Source organism: Chaetodon auriga, chromosome 19, assembly GCF_051107435.1.
Source record: "Chaetodon auriga isolate fChaAug3 chromosome 19, fChaAug3.hap1, whole genome shotgun sequence".
Classification (NCBI taxonomy): Eukaryota; Metazoa; Chordata; class Actinopteri; order Chaetodontiformes; family Chaetodontidae; genus Chaetodon; species Chaetodon auriga.
This window is the reverse complement of record NC_135092.1, coordinates 16,998,708-17,016,486: the sequence shown is the minus strand read 5'-3', so window position 1 is coordinate 17,016,486 and position 17,779 is coordinate 16,998,708. Positions and strand designations below refer to the sequence as shown.

General features: G+C 41.8%; 1 protein-coding gene across 1 annotated transcript; it reads left to right on the top strand.

The window, feature by feature from the left end:
* The first annotated feature begins 10,648 nt into the window (after window positions 1-10,648).
* Window positions 10,649-17,176, top strand: LOC143338065 (Golgi phosphoprotein 3-like). Its single transcript, XM_076758207.1, has 5 exons — window positions 10,649-11,060; window positions 11,692-11,823; window positions 12,143-12,257; window positions 12,632-12,792; window positions 14,402-17,176. Exons 1-5 carry the CDS (start codon window positions 10,851-10,853, stop codon window positions 14,663-14,665), a joined length of 882 nt encoding a protein of 293 aa, XP_076614322.1. The 5' UTR covers window positions 10,649-10,850; the 3' UTR covers window positions 14,666-17,176.
* The last annotated feature ends 603 nt before the right edge of the window (window positions 17,177-17,779 follow it).

The window sequence follows — 17,779 nt, the reverse complement described above, 5'->3', positions numbered from 1 at the left end:
CTTTGTCATGGTTATGCTGCATGTCTGTCGGGCCCTGTTGGCTTTTGCAGTGCGGGTGGTTGCTTGTAAGCGTGACTTAGCAATACCACAGGGGATGAACGTCAGAAAAAAAAAAAAGAAAGACCTCTGTCAGCTCAGTGTGAAAGAAAGCAGATCCATCCTCACTGATTCCTCTTTGATGAGAACAGCATTTGACTAAGTTTCCACCTCTAACAGTAACCAGAGCAAATGGAAATGTCTGACGTTCAACCCTGCTATGGTCCTCTTGTTCCTGTGGCATCCTTTCCTTTATTTATTCTTTTATACTAATGATGTGACTATAACAAATGTTTGCAGAGTCATCAACAAACAGGAAATGCCTCATAATAAAAAGCAGATGGAAACCAACGTGATAAGTGGATCTGAGCTTTATTTCCTGGGTATTAAACATCAGGCCAGTAACGGACCATTAGGACTCATTGTGCACTATCCTTAAGTTATATCCTGTAAAACCTTACGTTGCCTGAAATACCACAATGTTTTGGCCCTTTTGTACCAATTATTTACCCTCTAAAGCTATCAAGATGTGGAATTTATAGAAATCCATCAAGTGCAAAGTCAAGAAAGTTGGAGGAGGGGATGCATTACAAACGCTCAGAAAACAAGTTTAAGCTTGTCAACCCCTTCCTTCTTAATTCCCAGTTCAGACTCTGATGCCTACATGGGAGCATGTGGGTAGAAATTAGCACACTATCTTCAAAGTCACCCTCAGATCCCTCCTGGGCAGGCAAAACAACAATCTGACACATGTGGACAGCAATTAGAGGCCTCGTCAGTCTCCTCCTTTCTGGGGCGCTATCACCCCAGGACCTGGAGCTTCACGTCACTCTACAGAGGACCAGCACAGGGTCTCGACCCTTTGACTCTGTCAACACTGAGTCAGAGTGTTGGTTACAGCCTGGCCATTGGCTCCATGTCTCCCACAGACACAGTGGGCACTTCTTCTTCCTTCTATTACAACATCCCTCTTCTCTGCTGAGTATAGTCATGCATTCACTAAAATTCCCATGCGTTTGTATATTTGAGCCCTCATGTTAGCATTATCACTGTAAACACATTAGTTTGCTGATATTAGCATTTAGCCCAAAGCACCACTGCGCTGAAGTACAGCCTCACAGTGCTGCTAGCATGGCGGTAAAGACGTATGTGATGTAAACACTGACCCGATAACATTTGGAAAGTCTAGACGAGCTGCACGATTAAGTCATTCAAGTCACCATTCAAGTTAGTGGAAGGCTAAACTGGAAGTTAGTCGGTCCAACGGTGGAAGTCTCTTGGCTGCAGCTCCCATAGAGCATGTGCAGCATGCATTCTGGGTAATCTCTGTACAGCAGAAAGTGGCTTTTTCAGCTTCATGTGCGCTGAGCAACGTTCATCCAAGGATTCTTCCCTGTCCTCTGATAAGACTACGCAGTATTGTTGGGGAAGTAGAATGAGAAGTTGGAAGCCATTATATTCTTGGTTTTGCTGAACATGACTATGGCTGCCTAACAATGACAGGAATGTGATTTGTCCCCAGACCCTGGTGTCAGTATACAGGATGTTTGGTGGGGCTTCGCTCAGTGGAATGGATTGTTTAAAGACAGATGAGGGCCAAAACTGGACTGAAGTCACTCCCTGCAGGCAGCTTCACACCAATTTTCCTGTCAGAAAGTTAGAGCATGTAGCTCTTGATAGTGTAAGATTAAACTGCTATAATGAATTTCTCTTTTGTCCTTGAGGACAGGCATGCTTACACATACTGTATCAATAGCCATGCACACATGTGCACACACACGCACAGTTGTTTCCAGCATGTGACATCACATTCTTGGCATGTCACACAGCCATTGTGACTGGAGGATATCATATTCTGCTCAGAGTGCAGTAATTTCTTGGCGTGACATCTGACATGACAGCATGGTGGACATGGGAGGAGACCTGATGGGGGAGGGTGGTGACGCTGGGGACCCCCAAGGTTGAGTCCTAACGTTATGCTCGCAATGTAGCACAAGAAAGAGTTCTGCATGGTCCAGTTTTTTCATTTTGAATAATATGACTCTTGAACCCACCAGTCAGTGACCTTTCAAGAAGTGGACAGTGGCATTACAGTGGTCCACTGTGGTCCACCCACCACCTTTCTGAACTTGCCATGATTTACAAAATGAAGACAAAGCTCAATCTGTGTTGCAGAGAAGGCACAAAGAATTCGGCAGAATGGTCACGTGCCATCGTGTTTTACAAATATTGAGAGGGTAGATGCACAAAAGCCATGCTGAATATGCTTCATGGAGGGCATTTGGACATGTCGCAGTAGGGAAAGCACAAGTGTGACGATGTCTTTTGTTATGTCGTCGTCATGTGCATTTTATGACTTTGTGGGTTTCAAAACATCTCGCCAAAGCACTGCAGTTGAAAATTAGCCAGCAAGCTAACACTGGCACAATTACAGAAATGCTGATTAATGTGTATAGAAAGGAAGAAAACAGAAAAGAAGCCAGAACACTGAAGCCTCATATTAGTTTTAGCTGAAGTTTAAAATGTATTTCTACACAGAGATTATTACAGCAACCACTAATAACTCTTAATGACAAATGGGCATGAAGCTACCGTTATAGGACAGACTTGGATAAATTGTTCAGTGTGTAGATGGATCTATTGCTAATAGTTGTAAAATCACCCAAAAATAGGAATTGTTGTGTTTTTGTTACCTTAGGATGAGCTCTTTATATCTACAGAGGGAGCAGGTCCTCCTTCATGGAGTCCACCATGTTGTACTGCCATGTTTCTACAGTAGCCCAGAAGAGACACATTTTCTTTGTGGTCATCAAAAATTTTGTATCAGCTTCAATTTTTTAACAGCTTCCAGACCAAACAACTCATATTTACCTGATCATACAGCTTCTGAGTAATAATCCAAGCAGGGACACTGGCCCTGACATCATCTGAAAAACAACAAAAAGCATCTTTCACACCATTTTACTCACAATGTCACATCATAACATGCACTTACGACATGCTGTAGCTACTAAACAGCATATTTATGGACAGTATATCTGGATTCTCCAAACAAAAGGGAGGAGATTTGTTTACCAGTTGGCTGTCACATGTGGTAAAGCAAAATATTCATAACACAGCCACATCAGGACCATATGCTGCAGTACAGTACTGTGAACAGAGATTCTGTTACCGTCTGAGTTACACAGTTTACAGTGGTCACATTAGAGGCAGCGAGGCTTTAACTTTGCTGGCAGTTTACTTTTTGTTTAGGAATACCTGAGTCACAACTGTGAGGAAGTTAATTTGTGGCAGATTTAGTTTTGGTGAGTTTGACAGGTCTCCTGTGGTGAATATGAATTCAGGGGCTGAGAAGGGCACAGAAAGCTCCAGGTCAGGCCCTCGGGGGGTCGAATCTCCTCAGGTATATACTGCGGTACTCAGTGGGAATATCGTGTGTGTGTGTGCTCATGTGTGTTTGACCCTTCTGTACTCGACCTTCCCTTGAGTAACCAGATGATGATTAAGATCATAAGGTCTCCATGCCTCCTCATCATGTTCGGTTTTACTTAGCTTTTTCAACCACAAATCCTGTGTTTCGGGGTGAACATCGGTTGGCCTCTGACCACAAATAGTGAGCAGCACAAGAAGTCATCTGGTCAGGATTATTAGCTGGGACGGACTAAATCTGAGGCCAACCAGGGTATTTACTACACATTAGGCACATTATTTAATCAAACTGTGTTTACCAACACAGGTTTTACAAAATGTTCCTGAACCCATATATCCTTCAATCATGTGTTCATAAAGTGGTGAAACTCGCACCAAACAGGTGTTTTTGGAGAATTCCACAACTTTACCAGTGTTTGCTGCTCCTGTCCCAACTTGTTTGAAACGTGTTGTTGCCATCATATTAAAAATAAGCAGAGATTTACAAAAATCAATGGAACTGATGAGGTGAAACAATAAATATATTGTCTTTGTTCTGCTTCCAAGAGTATATGTGAAACGGATGAGCAGAGTTGTGTTACTGAATGATTAACACTGATGCATTAAGGTCGAAGCAGCATTTTATTTGTAGTTGGTCAAGCTGTAGTCAGTATAACTACATGCTGTTCAGTGGGTTTATCTGCAATCCATGTCATTATCGATAAAATTAACATATGTTTTACAAAACTAGTAACTAGTGCTAGTTTAAAAATAACTAGCATATATTTTCCTCTGAAATGTTGTGGGGTAGAAATATAAAGCAGCAAAAAATAGAAGCGCTCAAATGAAGCACATGTACTTCAAAATTGTACACAGATGGTTGTTTTGCCTTAAACTGAGTAGAGGGTGGCTTCACTAATCCATCACTTCTACTGAGCAAATAAACCAAATGTTCACAATGAGGTCAGCTGCGATGCTGGTTCATCAGCTGTTCCTGGTCTCCACATGCTAATCAGAAGTCTCCTGACTGAACAGTGCTGGTCGACTGTCAACTCAGTGGTTTTATCACACTAACATTGGAAGGTTCTATTTAATGTTCAAGTTAATGGACGGCTGCATGTTGACGTTCGCTGTGCATACTGTGAATGTGTGTGTGTACGTGCAAATATAAACGTGGTCACACGTGTGTGTCTGTACTGTGTGTGCATAGAGTTTCTTACAGCTGGGTTTCAGAACCTCTGGAGGGGTCCCATTGTTAAAGGCTTCCTGCAGAAATCTAGCAGGGAGAACAGAGGAAAGGGAGGATCACTTTGGGAGGATCACAAAAATCTGGAGACTTAATGGAAGAACATTTTCATTTTGGGTTACAGAAATAATAATACTATAATACTATTAGGTCATACAATACAAACTAAGGGATTCTACACACAGATCGGGCCCCATAAACATGCACACAGACTTTTCATGTTAAACAAGACTTTGCAGCTTTTGAAACACAAAAAAACACATCCTTCCTCTTTCAAATGAAAAGTTCACTTTGTCACTTGACTTGACTTTACATCTCTTTTCCACTTGTGCTTCTGTTAAATCAGTTTAGTGGCTTGGTTAGATGCTAGGCTAGTTTAACTATACAGTAGCAAGTTTAGCTAAATTCCTGAAGAAAACATCTGCTTAAATCGCTTAAAACAGTTGCTAAATGCTCCATTACTGTTCACAAGTTAATTGCTAACGGTGTCTGTGTGGTGTTTGCTGCTGAGCAGGTCATGTAGCATCTTTTGAGAGCTTTTTCACTAAAAGCAGCACCTACTGCAGCCAAAAATGACACTATGAGAGCTGTGAGAGCGAACCTAAACAGTAAACTCTTGGGCTGGACAGTGAAACAATGAGCTGAAACTCACTTAAAGCTTCAGATTATGTTAAGTCTAGCTTTAGACTTGGCTTTAATTGCTGCAGTAAAAAAATGTTACACAGATTAGTCCAACAAGTTAAAAATCTTCTTTCAAGACAACGACTTCATTCATCCAAACACATGTGATAAAAGACTTCCCCCGTCCATTGACTGATCTGTGTCCTAGGTACAGGGCTCTCAATACATTGTATTCAAGCCGTTGCTGTGAAGTAAAGTTACTCTTTGGTCAATTGAATTATAAGCTGTAGATGTATTGCCTCATTGTTGTGTTTATTATTCGTGTCACTGTGAGTGGGGCAAAGGCGAAGCACTTCCCGTAATTGTGTAGAGTTGGAGCAGATGTTGAAACAGACATTATTTTGCTGCTTTCTGTTGTTCTTTCACCTCGTTCTTCTTTTTCTTTCATTCTCATGTTTAACATCCTTACTGTTGGCTGCGTGCATGGCATACAGACTTATTTAGCCCACCTGGCCTCTAAGCCAGCATGTCCTTGGACGTGCTGCCATCATAATCGCGCTATGAATTGCACCGAGCTTCTGTTTCACACCAGTTTGAAAAACAGAGAGCAAATATCAGCCGTGGAGAAATTTACAGATGTGACCTTTTATTCTGCAATTATTTCCATACAGTTTGGCCTATTTTCCTATCTTGTTTCTCATTATTGAGACAATCCACGAGAAAACTGATAGGATTTTCATTTACGAGCCCCAAAATTGTGATCCTGCTTTTTCTCAGCCTCCTCGTGTTCACTGGTGCTTTTGAATATCACAAGCTATTAAATATAATTATATTTTCTCAGCCATTATTCTCCTGTGAGATGCAGTGTAGCGGCAAATTGAGAGATTCTGTAATTCACTTACTGCAGTGCAATGGTAAGTGACTCCCCATGTACTCTCTGCGGGGGTGTTGTCTTAAAAGAGTGCGTGCATGTGTGTATATGAGCGTGCTCTTGTGCATTTATAGAGACGGGGCACTGAGGGTCAACCCTTTGCCCACTCCAGAGACAGGAAATGGCTCCAATATGGGCCTGAGTGTGGCCTCCTTCAAGGCTCTGGGGAGTGATTTCAGCTTTCTGTCAGGACCAGAACTGCAGGATCAGTGAGAAAAAATGTACTAAGTGAAAAATACAGATGTTTCGTCCAGACCATTTGAAACCACAGATCTCTGGTAGGCTTCACAGGGACACAAAGGTTTATTAATAGTGTCAGTGGGGCAGCAGATGATGAGCTGATATGTCAAGAAAGATTTATGTCAAGTTTACTATTTGCATTTCAAAAATATGGTTTTCCAATGGATAGATTAATAACTTCTGCTTTTTTTCATCCTTTTTATAAACAGTTAATTGGAATCTACCAAGCTGTATTTTTTGTTTTAGTCTGATTAGGCTAGCATTGCAATATTAAATCTTCCTATACAGTTTTACATCTGCCCACAGACAGATGGGGATTTATTAGAGTTTTTCCAGGCCTAATGCTTACGCATCTTGTCATCTTGGACTGTGTGCAAATATGCTACCTAGATGGTCAGTGTCGGGCGACTGTCTGGGTTGTGATGATAGTAGAGATGCTTGTTTACACAGAGCATATTTCCACCCGTCTGGGGATTCATCTCTCCAAGGAATTTTTAGGGCCACACTTACAGACTCCTAGAAGACTGTTTGTTACTTGTGATGTGTTGTGACTTTCTTGGCAGAGTTTATCAAAGATTAAGGAAAGCAGAGATTATTTAATCAGTTCATGTCATGCCAGCGGTGAGCTCATATATTGAGAATGCGCCACATTCAGGGAGGAGAAATTAATGTCTTTGCTCGCCACAGGTCAAATGTAACGAAGTACATTTACGCAAGTGCAGTATGTCAGTAAAAATGTGAGGTATTTTACTTGAGTATTTCCATTTTGCGCTAGTTTAGACTCCTTAGTTTACAGCTATTGCTACTAATGGATCTGAATACTTCCTCATAATTCAAGATATTTTGCATGTTTTAGGATAGTTAGCACTCTTAAATTAAGTATAGTAACCTCTGATTCTATTTTTAAAAAACTAATAATCCTAAATTTTGCTAACATAGCCACTTCTAATCCAGGTGAAAGACCAAACACAAAGGCCGAGATTTTATGGGAGGTTTGACATGTGGTGTGTGGGCCAGTTTTAGCTAACTTCTCTGAAAGCTAGCTAAAACAAACACAGTGTATTGTAGGTATCCACATGAGAAACTATAAGGCTACCACTGTGAACAATAACATAATAAATTTTTAAAAAGCACAAAGTACATGTTTGTGTTGTTATTTTACTCATTATGTTAACAATGAATAAAAACTCCTTAAGTTATTGTCCTTAAGTTAGTTTTGTAGTGAGGTTAGCTTAAGCATATTAGCCAAGTTAGCAGTAAGGCTAACAAAGCAAAAGCACCAAGATATGGAGTTGCTAGCTCTCAGCCCAAGAAAAAACTGAATAAGGTATCACAGGCACGTATGACTGGTACTTTATACACAGTATATCACATTCAGACACAACAAGAAAACAAAGCCTCATCTTACTTTGAACAGAAATCTCCTTAAAGTGGGATTAGCTGCCTCTCAGTGCTGAGCCCTGATAACGGAGCATTTTTGTTTAGGCTTACAGGTCTACACATACAAAGAGCAACCTCTTCATCACTCTGCTAGGAAGTGAGAGGATCCCAGTATGGACAAAATTATATTCTTAAAATGGTGTGGTTGTTATGATGATGGTGAGTTTGCCTTCCAGGTGTCTGTGGTCGTTCTTTCTCACAGGACTTCAAGGACAGGTTGCTGGAATTGATGAAGAAAAATAAGGGAAATGTCTCTGCCTACTAAAAATGAGCTCAGCATGTTGGTCTTATGCACTTCCCATCATCAATTAAGCATCAATTAATTCAAGCCTTTTTATTTCCACTGATGCTCCATCAATGCTCTGTGCATCAGCAACAAACCACTGTCACTATTCCAGTTGTTTTCCGGTGGTTTTTCACACTAATAATAGAAAATATTTCACCAAATTCCACCTAAGGTTATAGCATCATGACTGGGTATGAAAGTGGCATCCTCAAAAGGTTCAGTGGTTCACAATCGAGGATGGAGTGAGGTTCACCGCTTCGTAAACACATGATTGTTTGAAGGATATTACTGCATGGGCTCAGGAACACTTCGTAAAACTGTTGTCTGTGAAAACAGCCTGTTTGCAAATGATTGCATCCTGTTTTTTGTTTTTTTTTAATTTGTTTTGCCCGGAGCCTCCACTTGTTGGAATCAGGTTGTGTTTATGGCTGATTGCTTAATCTTTAACCTCACTAATGATCTGAATTTCTCCACAGGGATTATCTGTTTTCTTTAGATTAAATCCTCGTGTTCTTTATTTGTTATTGTTGCTTCTCCTTCAAATGAGCAAGTTCTCAACGTGATTGTATATCCTGGGTTTATGCTTGATGATGACCTCTGTGGAGCATGTTACCCAGAATTTAATCCAATACAGCATCACAAACTCAACTCCTTCATGGGACAGAGCAGATGTGTGTCTCAGATTGTTTGCTTTACTAATTACCATTCGGAAAGAAATCATGACGAATGTTTTTTTTTTACATCTTAATTTCTCACAGGTGGAGCTGCCGTAAAAATCATCCAGAAACTTTCTTCGTTCTGTATTGATCTGATGTTTGGGGAAATCATAGCAGTAACTAGTGTAGTCAAATTCCCCAGTGCACATCACAGTCTTCTTGTCTGTGAATGTTTCACAGCTGGTGGGGATTGAGCGCCTGGTACCTGACACAACTGACCATACAAGGACTGCTACGTCTCCCAAGCCAAGTGTGGGATTCCTCCACACTGACAGACTGAATGCAGGCTCAACGCTCACAGCAGCAACACTCAAAAACATCTTCACTCGCAGAGTGGTGTGCAACATTGAGACACAGTGTTGTGACACACAAATATCACTGATGAAATTATTGTTATTATGTTGGTCCTACACAGTTATAATTCCCTGCTGAAAGAGGCATCTAGGATTGGTGCCTTTGAAAATCTTGTGCAATATTGCAGTTTGGCAAAGTTATGGAGCAATTTATGGGCATGGACATATTGTGTACAGAGAGATTTTGAAGGAAAACCAGGCTACAGCCTCAGAGCGTGTATCCTTCAATGACAGGGGAGAAGATGAAAGCACAGGTTGTATATCTAACAAATTGATTTTCAGTTCACTCAAGGTCCAGCGTGCAAGATTTAGGAGGGTCTATTGGCAGAAATGGAACATTCGAAAGTGTGTTTTCATCAGTATATAATCACCTGAAAATAACAATTGTTGTGTCTTTGTTACCTCAGAATGAGCATGGTGCACCGCCATGAATCTACAGTAGCCCAGAGGAGACAAACTGACTCTGACTGTAGAGAACGTCTTTGACCGTATTCACGAGTTTCACAACCACTGTAGGTTCTCCTACACGCTTGGAATAGGAGGCTGAAGCAAGGGGTATTCAGTTGATTAAGAGGTGAACCTCAAGCAAACCATACAAAAATGGCATGTTATAATAATGATATTACTAATTCCACTAAATCCATTGTGTCCCAGTCCCAGGTGTTGTGCTGTTGTGACCGTTGTGCTGTAATGACAATGCAGACCTGCATAGTTTTAGCCCGAGCTTGCCACTTTTCCTTTCTGCTCTTCCCTCATGACCAGTCCTGCTCTATACCACCAAGCAACTTGGACAAAATGAGGAACTGGAGTGGAGGAGACGGAAGGGGAGAGGGGTCAAGTGGAGGACATTTGGGAGTTTATTTGCTCCATCATCATCAACAAATGGACCTCTGCCAAAGACGAAATGGTCCTGTAGTAAGTGACATACCTGCTGTATGTCAGGGGAGGAAGAATACCAGCAGTCATCTATTTTCTACACGCAGACTGCCATCTTGTGGTGACAATCTGTATTGCACGGTGTATTTAATTGCTTGTTTGAATAGTACAAACTGTTTAACTTTTACATTTTTCTGGATATAAAGCTGATATCCAAATCGTAATATATTTATGTACTACATTGGCATCCATTTATATTTTTAAACTCAACAGGAGTTTCAAAATAACAAACGTCTTTGAAAGGGCAATGTGAAAAAATGTTAATTCCGTTTATTTCGTGTGAAACACGGTGATTAGAATCATTTGGTGGACAAATGTGTTTAACTTTCAGGTATATAATACGTTTATTGCAGTATTTCTGATGGCACGTGAAGGCAACAAGAGAGACGTGTTCACTGTCGCTTCAGTGTTACGCGTCAGATCACGTTCTACGTCACTGCCACTGCCACCATGTTGGATCAGGAAGTGGGCAGAGTCGAAGCAGGAATCCCGAGCCGAGCTTAGCGTACCGTCTTTATTCGATCGGCCAATCGTTTCACCGTTTTCACCTTTAATTTTCAGGTTACATGCTGCGTGGCTTTCTTGCTGGTCGAGGTAATCGCTTTTCTTCGGATTTCACCGTTTTGCAGCACCAGCTATGGCCTCTCTCACGCAGAGAAACTCGGGCCTCGTCCAGCGGAGGACCGAGGCCATTCGCAGCGCCGCCGCCGACAGGGAGAAGGAGTCCGGTGGGGAGGAAGACGAGGCGCGCCGCGGGGAGGAGGACGACGACGACAAGGGGGACTCGAAGGAAACAAGGCTCACACTGATGGAGGAAGTGCTGCTCTTGGGCCTCAAGGATCGAGAGGTGTGGGCTGTTTCTAATCCGTCAACTGATCTTATTCGGTCAGCGCTCGTTACTAACGTTGCTAACGTTAACATAGTGTTTACATTGCGCCACCATCCGTGTTGGCATACGTCAACAAACTTTGTTTATTCAAATAGTTCGTGTTTGCTAGACCACTGCACAGTTTGGGGTTTACAGGTTTAATGTCTGACAAATGTTAAACTGGTTCGCAAATGTGTGTCAAGCAGCTTGTGATGAACGCACTTAAGTTAGCCGTGGCACTAATGCGCAGTGCCGATGTTTAACTACTAATTGTTTTATCGCGGTACTTTGATGTTGCCGTAAAAGGATTTCCTGGATAAAAGCAATGATAATAAACGTGGATTGAAGCCCTACGTAAAGTTAGCTGTCGTGGCTCAACGTCAAGTTACCTGGGCAGTTTTCTTGACAACTTGCCAACAGCGACGTGACACCTTCTCAACCTGGAAGTGAGGTTACGTTACAGCAAGGTTGTTTTTTTTAACCTTTCAGTCGCTGATCATAAAAGAGCTCGTAACAAGAAGACGAACACGGGTGCATATTCATACCAATAAGTCAGCTAAGTGCACAGCCTCGATTTATTTATTTTTTTATTTTTTCCTCCTGCTCTAAGGGTTACACGTCTTTCTGGAACGACTGTATTTCTTCCGGTCTCCGCGGGTGCATGCTGGTCGAACTCGCCCTCAGAGGGAGGCTCCAGCTGGAGGCCTGCGGTGTGAGGAGAAAAGGCCTGCTCTCAAGGAAGGTGAGAAATATGCTGATGTGTGTCGGTGTTGAGAGGAAAACAAAGCCCCATCCTGTGTTCAGTCAGCCCCATCAAAATATTCTTATGTGGTGCAAAACGCTCGAGCTCTCGTTTGCGGGAGCAGAAGCATGCATGTCTCCTGTAGGGATCTGCAGTCGTTTTCTCGCCTGTGAATTCATCCCTTCACGAAACCCGTTGCCACATGCTGCATCAGAGTGTGTGTCTGGAGTCCTGTTCACACAGGATGCAGTTCCAGGTCTAAGTGACAGGCGTCACACAGTCATCCTAGTTCAAATACGTTTCCTCTTTGTTTGCCAAGGTGATCTGCAAGTCAGATGCCCCGACAGGAGATGTTTTACTGGATGAGGCCTTGAAGCACATAAAAGAAACCCAGCCTCCAGAGACTGTCCAGAGCTGGATAGAGCTGCTGAGCGGTGAGATAAGCCCTTCACAGTTTGCAAACCAAACCCTGCACTTATCTACTCATTGTTTCGTCTGTTGGACACGTGGGTGGCACATTGTCAGTTTGATCACTTGTGTGTTTTTTGCTCTTCTGTATTATCTATGATTTGATTAGATTCTTCCAAACAACTTGTGCTGCATCAGTTTGTCAAAGTTTGTGGGTATTGTCATTAACAACATTCAAATAAATGTGATGCTACATGTGACAGTTTTTAACTTCCTCAACGTGAGCTGAGCAGATCTTTGTCACCGTGAGCCACTTCGGCCATTTAAAGTGTTAAAATGACAAAGACTGAGTGCCAGTCTGTATTGAATGTCCTGAAGTGGGTCTCATGTTGTCCCTCAGGAGAGACCTGGAATCCAATGAAGCTGCACTACCAGCTCAGAAATGTCAGAGAACGTCTGGCAAAAAACCTGGTGGAGAAAGGCGTCCTCACCACAGAGAAACAGAACTTCCTGCTATTTGACATGACCACGCATCCGCTCACCAACAGCACCATTAAACAGGTAAGGCGTGTGTGTGTGTGTGTGTGTGTGTGTGTGTGTGTGTTTACAAGATGACCAGTGTGTTTCTGCTCAGTCTGCAAGCATGAGCATTCAGCTTTTATCAGCGAGGGTAAAAGTCCGGCTCAGCTTCATTGTCTGCGAGTTTGAACTGCACATGCACAGTAGCATCCAGTATTAAAATCTGCCCTGTAAATCACACATCCTGTCCTGACAGCAGTAATGTCACTGCTATACAGTAGTTAGACAGTAAAACAGCAACTCATTTTAGCTTTTCTGCTAATTTTTTATGTTTTTTTTTTTTGTATATAGGGTTAGGGTTAGGTTTCAAACATGGCCACGTTGTCCTGCAGTTAGGCCTGTCAGCTCATGAGATTTTAGTTGCCAATTAATTATCATACAAATAATTGTGATTCACTTTGACTCAAGCATGAACTGATACCAGACACTGAATTGGTGACACTAGTCTTGGGTGTCCACCTTGAAACTGTGCTGATTGAATAGATCTTTGGGTTGAAGATGTGTGTGAAGCATCAACATTTTACAATTTGTAACTTCTTTGGAGCAACGTTCGTATTTGAGGCATTGTAGTCCCTCACAAGCTGATTGGGCGTGTTTCTCAAATTATTTACTGGAGTCGTGTGTCAATATAATGATACCTTCCACTTTGGCAAAGCATACAGCTGCAGGTGTTGATACAGTGAAATTCCTTCAAAGTCTTCACTACTTATATTACATGAGTCAGGACTGACATGGATGTAGACTTTTAACTTGACTGATTGGTGGAGGTTTACAACCACGAGGCAGTAATTCTAGTTTCCCCATTTTGTAACCTTGTGCTCATTTTGACTGTTTATTAACCTCAACCAGCTGACAGAAACGCACCTAATTCACTTCCTGTTCTATTCTAACATTAGCCAGTTTTTCAGCCACATGTTGCGCAAATTATAACTGAATTTAAAGAAAATCGGCCAAAGAAAATGCAAAGTAATGTGCGTTTCCATCTACTGCTGTTGGTGGTGCTAATTCTCCACTCAGGAGCCATTAAAACATAGAAGAAGAAAGAGGCACAGATAAGATTGATTAACACTGATGATTCAGAAATAATGATAGAAATATGACATTTATGTTTAATGTTCATCAGACTCAGTTCAGATAACTGCAGTCGGGTGATTGTGTAATAATTGTGACAGGCCTGCCGACAGTGAAGCATGAACGAAGCATTTCGCTGTGGAAGCATCACTTTGCAGGCCCGACACTGTTAGTCTGTTAAGATGCCGGTGTGGTTTGTGCTCTTCAGTACCACTGCTAACAAAGACACGGCCTGTCCATGAATCTGTGGCGCATGTGCTTTATTTGCTTCGTCTCTCTTTGAGTCTCGTTTGTGTGTGAAACTAAGTCGAATGAATATGATTTATGTGGGGAAGATTAGCAAAAGTTTGCTGCCGCCTTCACACTGACCTTTATTTCACTAAAATTCAACTTGGATCCTTTTTGTATTTGTTGCTTCGTCAATCACTGTCAATTACTGAAAGGTGTCATGCCAGATAACGATGCGTTTATGATGCACATAATGGCTATAAAACACACATGTCAATGTTCTCGTCTACAGCGCCTCGTCAAGAAGGTCCAGGACTCGGTTTTGGAGAAGTGGGTCAACGATCCCCACCGCATGGATAAGCGGATTCTGGCCCTAATCCTTCTGGCCCACTCATCCGACGTCCTCGAGAACGCCTTCGCCCCACTCCAAGACGACCAGTACGAGCTGGCCATGAAGAGAGTCCACATTCTGCTAGACCTGGAGGCAGAGAAAGAGAGCGCAAAGCCCAACGCCAATGAACTCATGTGGGCTGTTGTGGCTGCATTTAGTAAATGAAAACACGGGATTGGTCGGACTGGAGGATCTGGCTATGGTCTGTGTTATTTAATTGGTTGAAGGACTTCACTTAATGAGACGGACTTCACTTTAATGAGACAATCTATTTTGGTTGGGGAGCCTGTTTGTACATCTATTCCGGATGACGTTTTGGTGGTAGTCCATATTAACCCAGTGCAATCTGATTGGTGGTGGGCCTCACCAAGTAACATTTGGTTGGTTGGAACGGTCTCTAAATGAAAAATGACTGGCTGCTTTCACACAGTGAGGTAAACGATCGGCCACTGCTAGCCTGGATACGCTCGTTAACATCGACACTATGAACAGACGGCCTCTGTTAAGGTTAGATGACATCAAAGAACAAAGCAGGCGGTGGCAGCAGTCTTGGTGAATATGAAGATTTTGACTGGGGCCAAGTTTCCCTCTACGCTAAGGAAACATCACCTCTCCATTACTACAAGATCCCGCCAGAATCAAGTCCTGGTCTCGCCTCCATACTCTCCCACATGCTTATGCAAGGATACAGGATAGCGAATCACACAGCTATCTCTGCTCTTTGCACTCATGCAGGTTTCCTGCCTCCACCTGTTCATTCCCACTTGTGTTGGGAGCACACAGTTCGTGTTACTGTTAGGATAGACTACCTGAATGTCTTGCCGATTCACCCTGTCTCCTCATTCTCCTTTCTCCCTTCTTCCTCATTGCATTGTGAGGAGGAAAGAGAGAACGCAAACGCTTGAGTTCAGTTGCTGCATCATTAAGAGTGAGCCTGGTAGTTTGGCCCTCATAGTCTGACCTAAATGAAGAATTAAACCTCAAGTCTTTTCTTATTAGTTTGCTCTTTTTGAAATGGGTTCGTTCTGTGTTTATAGAATGAGACTAGTCTTCCATTTCTGTTTATGTTGCTAATCGATGCTTGGAGTAGCCTGCCATTTATCAACTATTTTGCACAGTCAGTAGCGCTGTAGGTAGGATCCTATTTCTAGAGGTTTTTCTTGGGTTGAGTAACACATTTGTGAACAACCTCAGTGGTTAAAAAAAACAAAAGATCTCGCTTATTTTGTATACAGCTGTTATGAATACTTAAAAATCATTCCTCTGGACATAATAAAAAAGGTTCTGCTCATATTATTAAGTGTGAGTCGAGATGTAAAGATGCAGAAAAAAAACAAATAGCCATGAAATCTATCCTGGTTTGAATCGCTGTGAGCAGCCTAAAGAAGATTCACAGTAGACGTCATTAGCAGATGCTTTTACAAACAGGCGAGAAAATGTTTGACCCAAATAACATTTTCCCATTTAGCACTAGTCATGTTTAGCACTAGTTTCGGTTTTATTTAGCTGTTGAAACATGTCGCACAGGCATCTGACTCTGTCTCAGTTCAGTGAGGGTAAATGGAATTTCCCTTAAGATGATCATCACCAGTGCAAAAATAATCAGTAACATTAACATGTTTCCTTGGAAGTTTTAACTATTAGCAGTTGTTATGTGGATTCGTAAATACAAGCAGAGGTCAGTGAGACGGTGTATTTTGCAATTTGGGCGAACTGACCCTTTACGTTTCCATCTTGCATTATAATGTGTCTCTCAGTTTGTGTGTCATGTCATAATTAGATGTTCTTTCTATCTGATTGGCCCTTACGGCCACATTGTATTGCTTCATACATGCAGATGACGGGAGGGTGACTTGGGCCCCAGATGAACCCTTGCTGAAGACTGAAACTGTTCAACAACATGCAGTCCATTGAACAAAAACTATCTCTAAACGTGCTTTATAGCAGGTGTGGGAAAAACCCTTGTTTCAATATAAAGTCATAAAGTCATGATTGTAAACATCGTTCTGCTGTGACAATTGTGACTTATGTATGAAGTTGCATCACCTATTGTTTCATGGTATACTTTATAGTTCTGTCTTTTTTTTTTTTTTTCTTACCTACAAAAATACCAATTTGTATGAAGAAGTGTTGGGATCCGTTTACAGCAAAGAGACCATGCATGCTATTGGTGGAGGGCCGGGGTGCTTGTGGATGTAGCTACAGAGAAAAGGCTTGTATGTAATTATTAGTCATTTTATGTGTACGATCCAATGGAATTCAATGAAAGGGATCTTCTCTCCTATCCTGTATAATTCTGTATGCTTTTGTATTACCACACAAAATAAAGTAAGGATCCTTTAAGTGCCTGAACTTAGCACTGTTTTGCTGTTGTTTTTTAAGTCCATATACGCAGGATCTGTTTCATCCGTGTTTGGTTTTGTTTTCTCCTTTTGAACTTTTCGTACTTATTTAGCCCATGAATAGTGAATTGGTTGATTGGCAGACAATTAAAAGCTACTTTCATATTTAATGAAGTCATATGTCAGGCATAAATGCTGAAACTTGCTGAAACTGAAAATGTTTGGGCTTTGGACTGTTAGTCAGACAAAAGCAAACGATCTGAGGACGTTGTCTTTGTTGTCATGATGAGTGATTTTTCATGAAATAACAAATTAAAGGTACAATTGGACAATTTTGGGATATACTCTCTCGCATTCTTGCCGAGATTTAGATGAGACTGACACCGCTCTCACGTCTGTAAGCTAATCATGAAGCTACATCCAGAAGCCGGTTAGCTTAGCTTAGCACAAAAACTGGAAAAACAGGGAAGCCAGCTAGCCTGGATTTATCAAAGGAACAGAAAGTGAGACTGAAGCTCGCTAATGAACATGTTATCACCCGTTTGTTTAACCTCTACAGAGGTGTTTCCGTTCCCAGTCTCTATGCTATGCTAAGCTAAGCTAAGCTAACCACCTTGCTCACTCCAGCTACATATTTAAAAAAGAAAAGGACTGGTAAAACAGCAGTATCAGTCTTCCCACAGAACTCCCAGGAAGAATGTGAACAAGCATATTTCCCAAAATGTCAAACTGTTCCTTCAAATCTGACATGAACCTGTTGGGTGCACTCATCAGCCGTAGCACACATGACCAGATAGACTTATTGAATATATATACAGTACATGTCCTTTATTCCCAACCAATGAAATATTTCACATTAGAAAGACATTTTTGAAGAATCTTGAGTCAATCAGTGTCAATTCTTCCACATTTCAGTTCATATGACGGGCTGACAGAG

What these genes read in the sequence shown, in the direction of transcription:
- LOC143338065 (XM_076758207.1), top strand. Translation starts at nt 10,851, where the DNA reads ATGGCCTCTCTCACGCAGAGAAACTCGGGCCTCGTCCAGCGGAGGACC. An exon ending in TGGGCCTCAAGGATCGAGAG is followed by an intron (nt 11,061 to 11,691) that starts GTGTGGGCTGTT and finishes TCCTGCTCTAAG; the next exon opens with GGTTACACGTCTTTCTGGAA. An exon ending in AAGGCCTGCTCTCAAGGAAG is followed by an intron (nt 11,824 to 12,142) that starts GTGAGAAATATG and finishes TTGTTTGCCAAG; the next exon opens with GTGATCTGCAAGTCAGATGC.